This window comes from Diorhabda sublineata, chromosome 8 (genome assembly GCF_026230105.1).
Source record: "Diorhabda sublineata isolate icDioSubl1.1 chromosome 8, icDioSubl1.1, whole genome shotgun sequence".
Taxonomy (NCBI): Eukaryota; Metazoa; Arthropoda; class Insecta; order Coleoptera; family Chrysomelidae; genus Diorhabda; species Diorhabda sublineata.
In genome coordinates this window covers 23,402,208-23,420,585 of record NC_079481.1, presented here as the reverse complement: position 1 = coordinate 23,420,585, position 18,378 = coordinate 23,402,208, and the positions used below count along the sequence as shown (strand labels likewise).

The 18,378-nt window shown below is 30.4% G+C and overlaps 1 protein-coding gene across 3 annotated transcripts in view; it reads left to right on the top strand.

The window, feature by feature from the left end:
• Nucleotides 1–6,236: 6,236 nt before the first annotated feature.
• LOC130448358 (chloride channel protein 2-like) overlaps nt 6,237–18,378 on the top strand; it is a 56,214-nt gene continuing 44,072 nt past the window's right edge. The window contains exon 1 of one of the 3 annotated variants that reach the window (XM_056785711.1): nt 6,237–6,301. In XM_056785711.1, coding sequence (XP_056641689.1) covers nt 6,272–6,301 — 30 coding nt within the window. In that variant the 5' untranslated portion in view covers nt 6,237–6,271. Of the gene's footprint in view, nt 6,302–15,154; nt 15,296–18,378 lie in introns of those variants that run through there. The other 2 variants (XM_056785710.1, XR_008910317.1) reach the window with 2 other exon arrangements.

Here is an 18,378-nt window from a genome sequence, read left to right as displayed (position 1 = left end):
TTATTTAAGTGAATTATCATAAATAGTGTATAGTGTGTAAATAAATTAAGAACGTAAAAGACAGTGCTTATTAATTCACCCCACGAATAGAAAGATTGTAAGTAATTACGAAAAACGTTACAATATCAATGAAACGAATGTAAAATATTGGAACTACATATATTATGACCAATCTGATTATTCGGGACAATATCCGGATATTTTGAATCAAGATTATCAATATTTATTAAATTTGTATTTCCTCCCAATAATCTATTATAGTGCCCAGACCTTTTGATATATTAATGCATCTAAATGTTCTTGATTTTAGGTCTCTTCTGTTTCAAAATTAGTTTTTTTTGATAGTTTTTGAAAGAAAGATAAATTTTAACGTTTCGACTTTTCTTTAAGCCTTTATCAAAATATGATATTAACTCTGACAATTTGCTTATTTATATTGATTTATAGATTACCTTCATCATGAATATAAAATAAGAATAAAATTTTACTTAAATTATTTAGATCTTTTTTATCATTTATAGCTTTTCGTTGATATGAATGTGAATCATTTCTAAAAATTCTTTTTCGTTTATTAGATTCCGTTTCAAGAATTTTTGAATCTTTATAATTGAATTTATGTTTTTTTGATATTTCATTGTTCGTTAATGCAGTTCTATCATGAAAAACTTCAATTCACAATCGAGGTTTAGCGAAATAATAGAATCAATTTTCTTGATGTCGTATTATATAAAATTAACATTAACATAAGAACAAAATGGTATACGAAACCAATTTGGTCCTCAAGATATTTAAACTTCAATTCGTGTCATCCTATGTCACAAAAAAGATCAGTGATAATAAGTTTGGCTGATAGATCTATCCAACAATCAGATCCTGAATTTAGATGCTTAGCTATTGAAAAATTAAAAACTGCATTGAAAGAAAATAATTATCCGGAAAAAATAATAAATAACATATTCAAGAAAAGGATAAATAAATACTACAATCAATTTAAAAAGAAAACTGAAACGAAACATCAAAACATAAAACATTTTTCCTTACCATATGTACAAGGATCATCAATACGATTAAAAAAATAGAACTGCATTAACGGACCATGAAAGCTATAAATGATAAAAAAGATTTAAATAATTTAAGTAAATTTTATAGCTCTATTTTGTATAAATAGATTCAATATATTTGAGATGTGGAAAACAAGGAAAAATTAATTTTTCTTATTGGAACAAAGTTGATTAAATCCTTATTTTGATATTCATGATGGATTTTATCTATAGATCAATATAAATGAGCAAATTGTCAGTGTCAATATCATATTTTGGATAAAGACTTAAAGAAAAGTAGAAACGACAAAATTTATCTTTCTTTTAAAAACTATCAAAAAAACTAATTTTAAAACAGAAGAGACCTAAAATCAAGAACATTTTGCATTTTGCATGCATTAATATATCAAAAGGTCGTCGCTAACTTATATATATATATATATATATATATATATATATATATATATATATATATATATATATATATATATATATATATATATATATATATGATGTATTTCCTTAACACTTTTATTAATTGGTAGAAAATATATAACCTGCGGGTGGTCTGACTTCCGCTAGTCAGCCAGCATCCATTCACCTTGCAAATTTACATTGTTTACGTTCTCTAGTTTTCTTTCGTTGTAATTCACTTATGTGCTACGAATATTTATTGTTTTATACCTCAATTTAAGTTTAGGTTTGTATTTTTTAACATACTACTACAACTACTAGAACATAAATTGAAGAAATCAAGTCGTTCCAGTTGATATGCAGCCTGGGCCATTATTGTATACCAAGTCCATCTTACTAAACTTCTAAAAAGCAAAAGAGCAGCATGCAAAACGATAATAGTCCAAAAATTTGATAATAATACTATGTATCTAGGACCCGAGTTCATGGGAAGCCCAGACTCTAGCAAAATCAAGGCTTTGAGAACAGGACATTGCACATATTGTGAATGGAAAACACTAAAAAATAGTCAAAAGGTTAAGTTTTTTGAGATAGTGAATAGCAAACCGTATCATAACTGTACTTCTCATGATACCATGCTTTAAAATTGGTCTAAAAAGTGTTTTACCTTCAGTTTTGCATAGTATAACTTGTGAAGAGCACTTATAAAACCTAGTAAACAAATTTGATTATTTACAATCTAAGAAGGAGCTACCACTTCTCTATATTTATGTGATTACTCGGAAGAATAAAATGAGGAAGATTTGAGCTGGACAATAATTCACATTCCATATGCGAATTATACTAAAATGGGTGCTAAAGTAAGAGTTCGAGTCCTAGATTTAGATATGGGTTGAAATTATTGAAGGAACTAATTCTGGTATTAGTTATTTGAATAGCTGGTGCCATCTTATAAATTAAGAATGATGAGTGGAATTCTAAATGCAAGAAACCAATGAAAAATTTATTTATTCTGAAAAAAATTGCACAGTCAAGGATTTCACAAACAAATGTACACCAATGAATCCAAGAACTGGGGACCAAGGCTATAATCGATGTAACAGTAAATCTATCTTTTCAATCAAACCTAGGTTTGCTTTGTCCTATTTTCATTAGCTTTTTATATAGGTATACAAAAAACTGGGAAATGTTAGATTTTTAATGCGTAGCAAACTGCTCCTAACATATTTTAGTTAGTTAGTTAGTTGCAAGCATAACAGAAAATCTGCTAGCTAAAATTTTATGCGTTGGAAGATACCGCAAGAACCAAATTGTTTTCTGAATATTAAACAAGAAGAGTGCAAGTTGTCCTCGATACGAGCTTTCTACTCGACGCTAAAACTGCAAGAATCTGAATTTGGAAACATCTGAGGTGGAAACATTACTGCTATGAAAAGACTAGGAGGATGTGAATCAACCGCAGTTGCTGAAGCTTATGTCGATGACATTAGAAATAACAAGGTAGAGTGAGTAAGAAAAATTGTCGAAATATATTACAAGTACAACAAGCATAAGACGTACTACTAAGACGAGATTTGTCTAAAAAAGTTCATTCTCCTTCTGAGTCTATACATTTAGTCCATCAGTGCTCTAACCTTTTTAATCCCTTCAAATAATACTTGTCGTCTCTCTCCTCAATATATGCGTATTATGTATTAAGTAGAAGATAACATCTTCTTCTGATGAAAATATCTCTCCTGCAAGTGAAAATTCAAAGTTAGGGAACCGAAAAAATCGCTGGTTACCACAGCATGTGATTCATCAATTCGAAGTGTAATTTGTGAATTTTCGACATGACGATTAACGAAGTGTTAGAAGATGGACAGAGAAGCACTTTCTTCATTTTTTAAAATGCAGTCACTTTTCCATTTTCTACATTGACCTTGTTAATCAAGGATGCGTAATGTATTTCTTCTACTGCTTCACCTTTTTGCAGATAGTCGATGAACATTATTATTTTATTTTCAAAAAATTTTTCACAAAGATTCACTTATACGACTGTTAAAAAGAAACAGTAATTTTAGTAAGAGTCTCTTAACACATGCACAAATATATTTTCTTACTTATATTAATATATCCTGACATTTGCAGGTTTAGGTCAGAAACTCTTTGTCCAGATGTTTTAGAAAAAGTGTAGTATTCTATTCGCAAATATTGGCTACTATTCATTCGGATGAATTACATCATGTGGTACTAAAGTCATCATCATGAGAAGTAGTCATCATTACTCGCTCATTGCATAACTTTAATACGAAAATTGAAAGTGAGAGAATTGAACATTTCATGGTGATTGGTGATAGCCATAGTATTAACAAGAGTTTTGCACATTATTTTGTTTAATGGAAAGTAAATATAGTGAATTAAGACATGGAAAGATATCTTAAAACAAATTGTGATTTCATTACAGTGCGGGGATTATATACAAAAGTATGTATTGAAAACAAATCTTGAAAAAGCGAGTTACCATCTATATAAATTACATTCCAATTATGAGTTGACTGTGATCACAGAAATGAAGTCTGTAAATATATGATGAATCAGAGCAATAATCATTCGAATAACAATTTCAGTGATAACGTTTTATTTTCGAATGATACGATATATTTGAACGTGCATTTTAATCTGCACAATACTCTATATTTGTATCGAAGACAAGAAGAAACAAGATAAAAATCAAAAAGTAAGAACAAGAAACAAGATTCCAATCATCTTTCACTTTCATAGAATACTTTGACGAAAAAAATAAAAAAACAAACCCTGCGGTCCACATCTGTTGTGAATAATGACATAATAATAAATATTGTAAAACGAAAAATCCTGCGGTTGAAATTTTTGAGAAATAAAGAAGGAATAAGACAAAAAGGTCGAATTAGAAACGAAATAATGATATCTGATTTGAAAATAAAGCCGATAGACACGTACTTCGAGAAAGCTGGTTAGGACTTATTCTTAAAGAATAATAATAAAGAACAAGATAACAATGTGGAAATCAAGTTCGAGAAGAAGTCGAAGATTAAATTTCTTTAATTTCTTATTTCTTAGTCCTTTTGATATTATTATGTTTCTGAATCATCTTGACTTCTTCTGATTTGAAATTAGTTTTTTAATCAAGGTAAAAATTTGAGGTTCCGAAATATTTTGATAAAGACAGGTTTAAACGTCAAATTTTTACCTCTCTAAAAAAGCTAAATTAAAATCAGAAGAGACTTAAAGTCAAGACGATTTAGAGAAATAAATAGAAAGATTAGTGCAGAAAAGCAATGTCCTACATCTGGCGGTAACTGGACAATATGGCTCAATAAATGAAATTATGATTTTTGTTATAACAGGTAATCTGGAAGACTCATTAATTCTTGACTGAATTTCCTGAAAATAGAACATGATTTTAAAAAGTTTAGTCACCGCTCCATTTGGACATCATTAGACTTTTTCATCTAGTTACACTAACAGAACTGCCAATATCATAACTTTGTATATATCTTTATCTTTAGACATATCACTTTGGCACTAAATGCTTTACTTTCTCCTTAAATTTCAAAGATTGGAACCAGATATTTGAATGTGTCAAATATTCGAAAATATAATCTCTTTCAAGCTCCGTGGATTCTTTTCTGCTCGAAAGCACATGGTCAGCATAATATAGATTCGTGTTGCACATTGCAATAAAACTTTTACGATCCAATATAGTGCTGTTCTGAATAGCAATGCTAGTAGTAATACTAATAACATAATACTACTTTTGATGAATATATGGTTATGTTAAGAAGTGACAGGAATTGACCGAATATTGAGCAAAAAAGTTTACACTTGATGAGATAATGCCCAACAAAGTGAAAGTTTATAAAGGTGTTGTTTCTTTGACGGAGAACTTAATAGAGTACAATAATTACAAATTTTCCAGAAAAAAGGGCAAAATTGGTTATTTTGTATATAATAATGTCCAGAATAGAGATATCTTCTAATAAGATGGTGAGTCTCCCCATAAAAAAATACCTATTCGTGTATATCTGCTGTATTACCAAGTAGTTTCTCACTTAGTTGCAATTTCTGGAAACGTTGGTGATATTCATATTGAATACACTGTTTACACCACCACTACATCAAGGAAAACAGTTTACCTTCAGTCTCTGAAGACGATGTTTACCTTCAATCTCTGAAGACGATAACTTGGTTATCGAAATGCGCGTCAGACAGTGTAATTGTGAGTGTTGGTGTAGTGTTGGTATAAACAGTATATTCAAGTATTTTTTTAAGTACAAGAGAATTTGAATAGCCACCGAGATCCCCAGATTTCATTTGTTTGGACTTCAGATGGGAAACTGGAAACGCGAAGTTTTCAAGAACAAACCAGCGAATGTTGAGAAGCTAAAAGCACTAGTAAGAAATGAGTTTAGATTTATTTCTCTCTTAGTCTTGATACTTAATTTATTCTGTTGTATCTCTATCTATTTGTATTAAGTGACTTTATTCGACATATGAAATGGTATTCATGTAACATCACCATCTTGAATTGTCGTAAGATTTATAGGATGAAAAATGCTTAATTATCAACTGGTCTTGATACAACATATAGATATATACCATTAATACCTTTGTAACAGGAACAATGAAATCAATAACAAACCAATATGGTAACGTTGTATAATATACTGAGATGCTTTTCATATAAATGGTCGATTACAAGCAAACAATAAACGATTATCAATGATGTCTCGAAATATTAGTAGACTTGTAACATATGACACTTACTTAGATTTTTTATTAGTGAAGTTGAAAAAATGGAGAAAAATGCTTCTAAAAAAAGAATGGTAAGTGGAGTGAATAATGTGCAGTTTGATAATGTCGCGTTGTTACGGTTGTCCTAGTGAAATAATAATGAACGTGTTTGCATAACGGTATGTTTTATAATTTATTTCATACTATTTGATTATTTTAATGTTCTCTTATCCAAAAAGTGAGTTTATTTTCTTCAAATTAAAATCAATTAAAATTTTTTACAATTTTATTATCAATAATTTCATATGAGATCTATGCAACTTTAGAGTCTGCCCATGTCTGCACCAACATACACTATTATTATTGGGAGGAATTTTAAATATAGTCAACTTTTCTTAGCTGTTTAAGGTATATTTTGTTCTATATGAATAGATTGACAACTGCATTATGCAATTTTATTGTATCTCTCTCATTTAACTGAATCTAATGCTTAGAAATTAAAGATTTTTTTGGTGGTTTCTTTCTGTTTCACCTTCTCGTTCATGTTTTTGTTAACTTCAACGATTGATTGATTCTTTTTCTATTTCTTTGTTGGTCTCATCCATCGTCGTGTTAATATATTGTGTGGTATAAAAATGTTATCTATTTTATTAATCATTTTTACATTTATTTTATCCATTCATTCTTCTGTTGCTTTCTTCTTTTAATTCATATTGTCATTAACCATTTTTACCGTCTTGAACCTGTTATCATGTCATTTATTTGTTTTTGTTGTGTCATTTCCATTTTCCTTAATAATATTGACATATCTCCATTCACCTGCTGTTTCGAATTTGTTGCTGTTTGTTGCATAGTGTTCAACTGCACAAACCAAAATATAGCATTGGTGTTGTCTGATTCAGATAGGAAGAGATCCATTTACATCGAAACTTATTTTTTCGAAAACGACATAACTCATTATTCGTCGCGGTATTAGCCAGTAGCTGTTTTCTTCAAAAATTGTTAGACCTCGTTTTCCAATTATGAAGAAATTCGATACAAGAGAGTATTCAATTCATTCATATCTTCCAGTAATTTTTTTTCACAATATTTGATTTTCATAGTTTTTATTTCCACGACTATGATATGAATTTATAAATTTTATGAATTAATATAATTTAGGTTTGTAAAAAAATAATATTTTTATCATTCTTTGTCGCCCTCACGTGGATGCATTTAGTTATCAGTATTTAATGTGAGAGCATCTCATTCATACTTTTACAATTTTATAAATTTAATTTACAATGGCATCGGATAGCGATAGTGAGAGTGACGTCTATGTAGATGATTTGTCGCAAATTTCAAGTAATGCGGAATGACGAATGACAACTAATTATTTGGATAAGGAAAAATTAGAATTTTGCCAATAGCGTCTAGTAACGAAGACAGTAAATCACTGATCACTGATTTAGTCACAAAAAGGTCATTTATCAATTATAGAAAAAAATTAAGGACAAAGTGATATTGTTGTGCAATTCAAAAAGTATAAGATATAAGAATAAGAAGATAAGATGTGGTTTAATTATTTCTTGAATATACTTTATCTTAATACATGATTCTTCTTTATGTATCATGTCAGTTTGATTTAACCTTCGCGATCACAGTTGGGAAAGTGTCTCTATCTTTGGTTATTTGCAAAAGTTAGTACGCACTTCGTATTTTGAATCATTCTTGAATGTTTTCCAACTAGGAAACTTGCCTTCTAGATACACCCTCGACTACCAAATTTCCCCTGGATAATAAGCTATAAAATTCGATAACGGCTTCCCCTCGTCACATTGGCCAGTTAAAATTTCTTCTTATACTTGACTACTTCAAGTAATTCCGTACTCGTATTTTGACAAATGTTCATCAGTTTTGTGTGTTTTTCAATGAATTCCAAGTATTTGTCTATGTATTCACATTTTGGTTAGGTTGGAAATTTGGCCTTTGGCGATTAGTAACGCCTATCATGGATAACGTGACCAGACGTCCCGTTTTGAACAAAAGCGTAATTGTGAAGATTAATTTATTTTTTTTTTTTATTAACTCGATTCTAGTTGGAGCTCTTAAGGAGTTTTGTACCGAAACTGAATCGGAATATCTACAAATGCTTGGTTATAGCAAAACCAAATGGCTTGCTATTATGCCTGCCTTGGAGAGGGTTTTAAAAATGTATCATTCTTTAAAATGCTACTTTTTGAGTATTGCAAAATGTCCCTTATTACTGAAAAACTTATTTGAAGATCCCACCTCCGAATTGTGGCTTTATTTTTCACAAACTCAATTATTAAGTTTCCACCAAGCTGTCTTGAAACTTGAAGGTCACACTGTATCAACAATTTAAGCTGCATATGAAATCAATAAATTAAAAGACAATTTAACTCCAAGACCAATCAGTTTCTTCCATGTATAGTTCGACAATGTTGAAATTGAAAGAAAATTGTAATGATTTCGATGAAGAGTTTGTGAAATGCATGGCTACCGAATTTTATAAAACAGTGGAACAGTGGACTTACCAAAGAAATGGAGATATTTTATTGGGTAGATTTAAAAGGGTGCCCACAATGAAAGATATTTGATTGGATATATTAATTGAAAACCAATTTATTGACTGAAATTTGACGAATTTTCATTACATTACATTGCTGAAAGTAATAGAATGGAATAATTGAATAACTTTATGAAAAAATAATTTTCCTTAAAAAGTTTATTTTTTCTTTGACTACCTATTATTCGGTTCAAATAAACTTATGTCCTGTTTTGAAAGAATAAATGATCACGTTAATCATGACCTTACCGATAACTACCTACCGTTTATATCTCCTATCGGCATGAGGTGAACATTATATCGCCAAAACCCCCTCGCCAATCGATGGTGTTGAAGGTTTACTTCGAATTCTCAGTAAACTCGTTCATTAATGAAATGCAGCTGAAAGGAAATAAGTGAGCTTCCCTTACACAATCCAGTCTTTTAGATCTTTTGCCCTCGGTATGGAAGATCCCTTGAATATATTTCAAGCTATATAATAACATCTTTGCTTATATGATAACAGTCAGATTGCATGCCGCAAACCATCGTTACATAGGTGTCAAAAATTTGAATCTGAAACGTTTGGTAACTTATTTGGTACTATGGTTTTCTGGAATATATCAAGAGATCCAATGATGATCTGGTGCCTCATTCATAAGTCTCCATTATAATATCTAGAATGCTTTTTATGCAGTCTATTTTTTTGTACTAGTTAGAATTTTTTGATCTCTCTCAGTAAGTTACTAATTTTTATTTGTGTCGTTTTATATTTGTAGCGTTTTTTTATTCGTAATTTCAATAGATAGATTTTCTCTATTTTTCCACATTTTAGTTTTATATCCTCCTAAGAATTTGTTGTTTGTTCTACGCAAACAGCACCGCAATTATTACGTTGAATGTTTTTTTTTTCGGCGTTTTTTTTTTAAATTTTACATCCCTAAAATATTTTTATGGATTATTTATTCTTGTTAAATGAATTTATTGGTTGGTGGAAAAGTATCTACGAGGATTCTTCACAAAGTCTAATGGTTTTCAGTGTTTGAGTGCACAACATCTCAGCCGACATCTGGTTCCCGCAATGAGAATAAGTTTTTCGTTTTAATTTAAAAAGCGCAATAGAATTGAAAAAATCTCGAAAATTGAGGTGAAAAAAATTGATGATAAGATTAGTTATTCACAATATCAAAGTTTTGATTAGTTTCATGAACTTTGTTATTTGAAATTGTTAAAGAAAAGCTGGACCACAACTATTTTTGTCCAATATGGGCACAAAAATTGCTTAAAGATCTCTATACATTTTTGACATTATCTGAGCTATATAATATGAAATCATTACTGAAACGAACCGTAGTTGGTGGAACAGTTCAATTACGTGACAATATTAAACAAACTAACAAAGAAAATACTTTCAAATTTGTCGTCAAGGAATATTATGAGGACTGTCTTTCAAGATAAGCAAAGTAGATAATGCTCTAGAAATTCTTTATTTTAAACTTACGCGTTCGAGTATTTCTACGATGAATTTTTTTTCTAATGTACTGAGTTTCCCCAAACTTGGTGAAAGTGTTCAATAAGATCAGTAGTATTCCCGCTCATCTTGAAATTATTATAATAAAATCGTTGCTCTAGCTTTCCTATTAATGAGTGTAAATTAGTATTTTGGTTTGGTTGCTGTATAGAATGAATATATTCTTAACAAACTTCTTTTAAATCTTCCAAAAATTATACAATCAGCAAGAATTCCAGGTTATTATATATCATATTTAGTAATATACATTTTGAAACTAATATGTACTAGGTAGTAAGCAAAAATATTGTACATAGTAATCTAATCAGCTCAAGATTGATCATATAAATTTGTAACATCAATATTTACTGTTTCCAACCGTTGTCCCTGTAAAAGTTATGGTTTGTTAAACATTGGCTATAACCCGCCCCTGGCCTTCAGATAATAGTGTAGAATTATTTATTATACACCATATCGACATACGTAATCATCCATTAAAAATCCATAATGTTCGAATGTATAATGAAAAAAATATTCTTAAATATAAGTTCTGATTTCGTAGCTTTAGAGGCCTATATCTCAGAGATGAGGGGTCATCTACTTACTCCAGAATTTTTCCATCAAGCTCCAGAGCACCCTATATACCATATAGAATCATTTTGGAATTTAATGATAAATTATTTTAAATAAAAAAGTAGTTAATTCAATATTACTATCATAGACATAGAAGTATCTGGTATCACGTCTATGGAGGATTCTGCTCCAAAAAATTTCTCTTTGCGTTTTAACGCGGGAACACACTATTTCTTTATTTCAGAAGCAGTCAATTAAATAAAAATTCATCCCGTAGATTCTTATTAAGCATCTCTTATGTTGAGAGACAAGGTTTTTTGTAACACATATTGTATAAGTGTTGCCCATACCAGCTCAAGCAGATTTTAGTCTGGGTGATGTGGCGGTTATAATTTTTCAATAATTGTCTATTGTCTGCATGTAGATTAAAGTATTTCACGAGCATTCCCATCTAAATATCTTATTTCGATTATTTTCTGTAGTAAATGTGGTCAACTTTAGTTAGGTTATAATGTTAAGTAAAAAGCAATAATAAAAGCTCGTAATAAGTATCATTGAATTTCTGTCAGATAACCTAACCAAGAAATGTAATGTCTATATTTTTATGATTATTTTCTTCCGGATTTCTTTAAATCCATTTATAAAAGAACGAACTTTGTGTATACGAGAAGGATCCCAGAGTCCCTGAGAGTACCTGGCCCAATAAAGGAAACACAAAGTTTTGGAAAAAATTACATCGAGTTTCCATCCCTCTCTATACACTTTTCCCAACCATGTTCAATCAGTTCGATACCCTTTTTATAATAAGAAACGTCAAGCTTCTCAAAATATCCATTAATTGCCGACATCACCTCTTTATTGTTGGAAAATCCAAGGGGCTAAATCTGGCGAATATAGTGGTGCATTGTCTTGATGAAACAATACTTTCTTCTTAGTCAAATGCGGTCGTTTTTGCTTGATTTCTTCGCTCAAACGTTGCAATAAGTGCCTACAGCTGGAGCGGTCTTTATTTTTTTTGGAACCGATTCTCTCTTTTCAGTCTATTTTTTATTGTTATTGACATTTCTGGCGTCGTCACCTCACTTGGTCGACCTCTGCGCTGCTGGTCTTCGCAGGTCATACAGCCTCGTTTATAGTCTGCTACCCAATATTTTACTGTTGACAACATAGGAACAGTCTCACTCAGAATAGAATCTAGTTCAGCTTTTATATTGGTTGGGCTAAGATTTTTCAAATAACAGTATTGTATCATATAATGTCCAGCTTTTTCCATGTTTACAAATTCACTGAATACGTTCAATGTTGATGGCTGCTAATAAACAAATATTAAATAACGTAGCGTCTTCAAACTTGAAACATATGCTGGCCAGACCAGGTATTTCTGGTACCATCCTCTTATTATGGATATTAAGACTCGCGTCTGAATAAGGCTTCGAATCTAGGAATGATCGATACTTGTTATTTACGATTATTCTTTAGTTGCAGATGAATTTGGCTAAGAGTATTAAATGTATAATAAATATGACATTACAGTCATATGCGTATTTTTTAGCTACTAATATTTACGTATTATCCACTTAAAAATATGAAAACAAAAAATTAAACATTGTTAATGCTCTCTATTATAGATTTAGATGAATGAGAACAACAATAAATAAATCAATATTTTCGAAAATTTTAGGTTCTTAACTAAATACTTTATTGAGAGCATCGCAGCCGTTTCTTGCCGTTCATTGACTCGTTGTGCTCATAACAATTTTTGTCATCACACATTTTCACCACAGAGTTGAACATTTTATAAGCTCTTTTGCAGCTTAAAACAAAATCTTATGTTAAACATTTAAATTCAATTCTAACCAACTGTCTCAATGTCAGTTATATTATCAATACTTATGGTTTTTTCATTTTTGGGAAGAGCCAAAAATTCTATAATAGTGTCCAATATGGAGAGTAAAGCTGATTGGACAAACAAGAAGACTTTCAGCAGATCAAATCTCGCTAACCAGCAGCAAATTGTGGCACGACATTTTGTCATGAAGAAGAAGAAAGCTGTAATTCCCTCTTCGAGATTATTATTATAGTATACTGCGAAAAAAGGAATAAAACTATTGAAACAACTCAATCCAATGCTAAATCGATTGAAGTGAAAATCTTTAATAGAATACTTAAAATTATAATCATATACGGAGTTTTGAATCAAAAAAGTAAATCAACAAAAAAGATAAGATATAATTGTTACTTAATCGATTATTGGTGAGTAGGTTAAATTATATAGGGTGTAGAAATAAAGAAATATGAAGTGAAGTAAATTTTCTTGATGGTACACTCTTTTATAAAGAAAAGGACATGTCACTCTAAGATTGAACATAAATTTGAGAAAACATATTAAATGTAAACAAGAGTGTTTGTTAAAGCATCACGTATTTATAAAAACATATTGCAGTATTCAAAAATTGAGAGAAATAAAATTACTTCATTATTACACATTAATGCTCATGTTATTTGTTAGATGAATAGTTTTTCCTCCTAGTGCCCCCATTACAATGTGAATACGTCTTGGAATTGTAGGTTTGTGGTCATCGATTTTTGATTATCAACTTTTGAATTTGTTCCATATTGCCACCATATTAAGCTTACTTAAAATGTTTGCATGGAATAATGGAATCGATCTTCCTAGTGTGTTGAGCAATTAATACAGATAATCCTGACTTCTCCTAACTGATTAATTGGCAATACTAGCACAGTAGAGATTCGTATTATCGTCCATGAAAATAAAATTAGGAACAAAAGCGTCTAGAATAGTTTTGCATCTTGCCCGCTGTAGAGAATCTCCAACAACAAAATTCATAACAGTAAAAACCATAACTGACTCTCCTCGATATCTTATTCTATCACGAATATAAAAATCGTTCTCCTTATTTTTTGGAGACTTCTTCGCTACCGTTAGGTGACCTCAAACAATACTTGAACGCATTCGTAAGTCAAACGGTGCTCCAATCTGCGTAAGTCTAGTTTTTATATTCCATTGCAAAAACAAGACGAGTTTTGCGTTACTCCACAGACAGCAGAGGACTAATTATTTCGGTGACGAACTATTTACCTAAGTACAGCCACAATTTTCACTTTGTTCAGACAACAGAAGATATATACCTATTTTTTAAACATGAAGATACCATAAACAGATCATCATGGGCAGAAATTGTTTTTCTACGGCGTTTTAATTTAGTTGCCAATTTCAACAAATTGATGAGTGGTTCTTTGAGGAACCCTCGGCCGCATAACAAGCACCTTGCCTTAATCTAAAGCAAAAGCGTAAGTTGGTACTAAAATCGTTTTATTGCAGTTGAGTCTGAATTGTAAACGTTTTGATGTTAGAATCAACACGAAAGGAAGTAAATTTTTTTCTAATCGAATTATTAACAAAAAATAAAGTTTTTTGTGTTTCTAAGAAATATAAAAAATGTAAAAATACTTTATATAAGTTAATGTTTGTACTTATAGAGAGTCTGTTTAAATCATTAAATGCTAAAGAATAAGTTTTAAGATTAGATCTTAAAATCACAATAAATTGGAAATATGTAATGCACCTGATTGTATATAAGTAGACTATTGATATGTTTTCACATGAAATTGATAGACGTGGCTGATGTAATTCGAAACAACCACCAAGTCAGGCGATTAGGTAGTCTGATGGTAGTCGATATTTAAATGTTTTGAATGGGGAGATATAATTTTGAAGCATACCGCTGTTGTGATGTTAATCGGCTTACTCTCAATTCTCACTAAATTATTGTATTATATTATTATTAAATGTTTTTACTTGTAAAAACGATATCATCATTACACAATATCTTTCCAATAATGCGCAGTATGTATAGTGAACAATTAAGATTGAAAACGAACTTATTGTTGAAGTGAATAATACATAGTTTTTTCTATGAGTTATTCAGAGAATAATTTCTGAACATATTACGCAAAGGGGTGACCAAGATTAAGATATTGTTATCTAAAAGTAGTCTTTAATGGCTGAAAATATATTTTTCTAATTGGTATTTCGATCAGTTGAATTCAGAAGGATTTTATCTTTATTTGCATTCGCACTGTTTTCTATTCAGTGCGCAACATTGTTTATGGCAATTGTCAGGTACAATAAAATTAAGAAATACAGCTTCTCGATGCGCGTAAGTAACTTATAAAATACACCGTTTACTGTTATCAAATATTTATTAATATCCAATAATATTAGTCCTAAGATACCTTAATTAGTAGAGGAAAGTCTACCTTGTAGGTACAAATACTCACAGGCTCAGTCAAGTATCATGTTTCTTAGGTGATAGGTGTACTGTGCTATTAGCAATTTGGATTTTTTTTGAATTTTTATTTGAAAATATGAGTTTAGTATACCAGGACGTACCAGTGGGGCAACTGTATGATTCTAGATATTCTCCAGTTCAGGTAAATTTTCTTGAAACGAAAATTATGTTGAAACTCACAAAATATACATACCAAGTAAATTATAAACAAACCGAATTATCAACTTTTGAATTTTATTTTATTGCATTGTTTTTATAGTTCTCGCATTAATGCTGTTGATAATCAAAGTGCCACAGTAAATTTCATTTTAGGACTAAAATAATTTAAAAATATCTTGATGATAATAGAATTTGATATAGTTATATAAAATCTTATCATGTTTTGGTTTCTATTTCAACAATTTAATGATCTACCTAGTTGTAATGATAATAATTAATATTCTTGTATATATTTTGGATATTGAATAACTATTTATTTAGATACTCATAATGAATCTCGATCCAAATCCATAGCATTTTTTATTAATCCAACTGGTTTTGTTTCGCACCAAACACTTTTCAGTAGGCTCGCTTATCCATTTCCCCTTATACTAATTCTTGGTGATGTTGTTAATTAAATGTAGAGTAAAATGTATTATTACACAATATTTTCCTTTACCATTCCACTATTTAAGTTTTTTCTTTAGATTAGAAAAACAGATTTTTACGATTTCAAAAATTGTTTCAGTGATTTTATTTTTAGATTTCATCCCTGAAGTGGGCTGTCAAAATTATGCATACCCGGTTTATATTGCCTCTTCGTTCGATTGAAATCATAAATTTTTTGAAAACAACAGAAAGCTTGTCGAATAGACTTAATTTTTTGTAATAGTTTTTTCAATCGTGTAATTTATTTTACGAATTTCTAATTTAGTTGATCCAATATATTACAACAATACTCTTTATTTATTTTTCACACAAGCACAAAAAAAATCACTTTATATCTAATAAAACACCTTTTAACACGATTTTTGGACCCTAAAACGCTTCGCTTAGGTACTGGGTTTACAACATCTCTTAGTCTCTTGTTTTGATTATGAATCATAGTGGTAGATAGAAGTCTATTTACAGTTATAAAAGACGCAGGAAATTCTTTCTAAAACGCTTCAATTGTTGTTGAGAAGGACGCATACAATTTTTTCTTGTTCTGGTTCCTCTAGATCCTAATATACTCTAAATATAGTACACACACTTTTTGAATATTCTCAACGTGGGTCGTCCTCAAGACTTTTACGACTAGTCTTAAATACAGCGATGCATGAATTGATATTGTTATCGAACATATATTATAATAAAATGTTTTTTCATAGAATTAATTTCGACACTATCTTATTATTTCTAAATTTATTCTAAGCAAAGATTTTAATATATTCTATGGTATTACGACTTACTATATGAATATCGAAACACAACTACTTCAACTGAAACTTTTTGTTTTCTATCATTAGCATACTTAATTGGATTTTCATTATTCGAAGAGAGTGGCAAAAACAATTTAAATTATTTATAGATAACATATCAATTAAATATAAAAGTTGTTCAGTTACTTTTATCATTAATTGATCTTGTATATAGAGACAATTTCTAGAATTTTCTGAGTATTCGTCATTAGGTAGTAAATAAATTATTTTCGTCATAGAATAAAAAGCGGCTCTTCTTAGTTTTTCTGAGCATCTTTGTTATAGAAACAAATCGTAGCCGACTCTAGTGGTAACTGGTGCATAAGAACTGCAGTTTTGCAAATAATAATGATTTTCTATAGGTTTGTTCCAACCTGCTAGTCGGGACTGTATTGGAACAGTTCTTGTAACAGTACTTGCTATCAACCAAGGATCGAAAAGACCGGCACTGAAACGGATCACAAACGATACTATTGAGCAGAATCGTCACCGTACCAAGGACGGTTTTTTGCTGGGTTGGAACGAACCTTATACTATCCGAAAAACTTTCTTAATACTCAACAGCTCATAGTACTTGACCGGAAAACGGCGTTCCTTGAAGACAATGTTGAATAATCCACGTACCTTCCGATTTAAGTTGTTGCAGTATTTTTATTTATTTGAGATACACCAGGGTATTCTTCTCTTTCTATTCTTGACTTTTGTAGTCTTGGAGTGGTAAATTTAAATGGCTGCATTCACACCAATGCAACTGCAAACGTCTTTGGCTCCCTCTTGACGCGCAGACTTCTTATTTAATAGTCAGACCTCATAAGATCTCGCTAATGCAAGGCTTGGTAATTTATATTTTTCCTGTGTGGAAAGTTTTTTTGGAAACAATGCAATATACCTAAATTATTTTACCACGAGCCGCCACTCGCCGACTCTTTGATGTATTTTGATGCGTTTAATCGTTTTTAATTTGTTAAAACTTCTTCTTTACTACTTAAAAACTAAAAATGTGGAAGTTCCAATACATTTTCATCACATGACCTCTCTAAGTAGACAAAATCTTGACATTCTAACAATATTCCAAAAGTTCATTTTTGGTTTGGATTAGAGGACATACGAATGATCAGCTTGCTCAGGAATGTGGGAAAAACTGAATTACAACAAGTTCATGGTGTATCTGTTATAAGAGAAAACACTTCCATCCCACATTTCTTAATAACGCTCAAATATTCAGTAAATTTCTGGATTAAATTGACCTATTTGATCCTCTAGCACTGAATCACTTGATAGATTTTTTTAACGCACTATCGCATGTTTAAGGGATGCATTATTAACCAGTACTTATGATATTGAAATGAAACTTGAGGATTGAATACAATGTATGGAATAACAATAATTGATATTTAAATTTTTGTCTTAACAACAATGATAATTTCTGACTCTTACTAATATTTATTCTTAAAAATAACCTCAACCACGACATTCTGCCATTTCAGTGCGATTAGTGTTTTTGCAGTGACCTAAATATATTAAACAGTACTGTAAAAGTGGCATGGTCTAAAAATGGTTAGTGAACAAAGTTACTAAAGGAAAAAATTTGTCAGTGTGACAGAAAAAATCGGTACTATGCTTGAATTGATCAGAAAAAATCTCAAGGTATATCACATACCTTGAGATTGACATTAATATGACTAGCATCAACAACATACCCCATTATAATTTTCTCGCTTTGCATCCAACATGGTTTAATCAATATTCGCGTCGACAGTATATTGAAATGTTGAAAAATTATTCC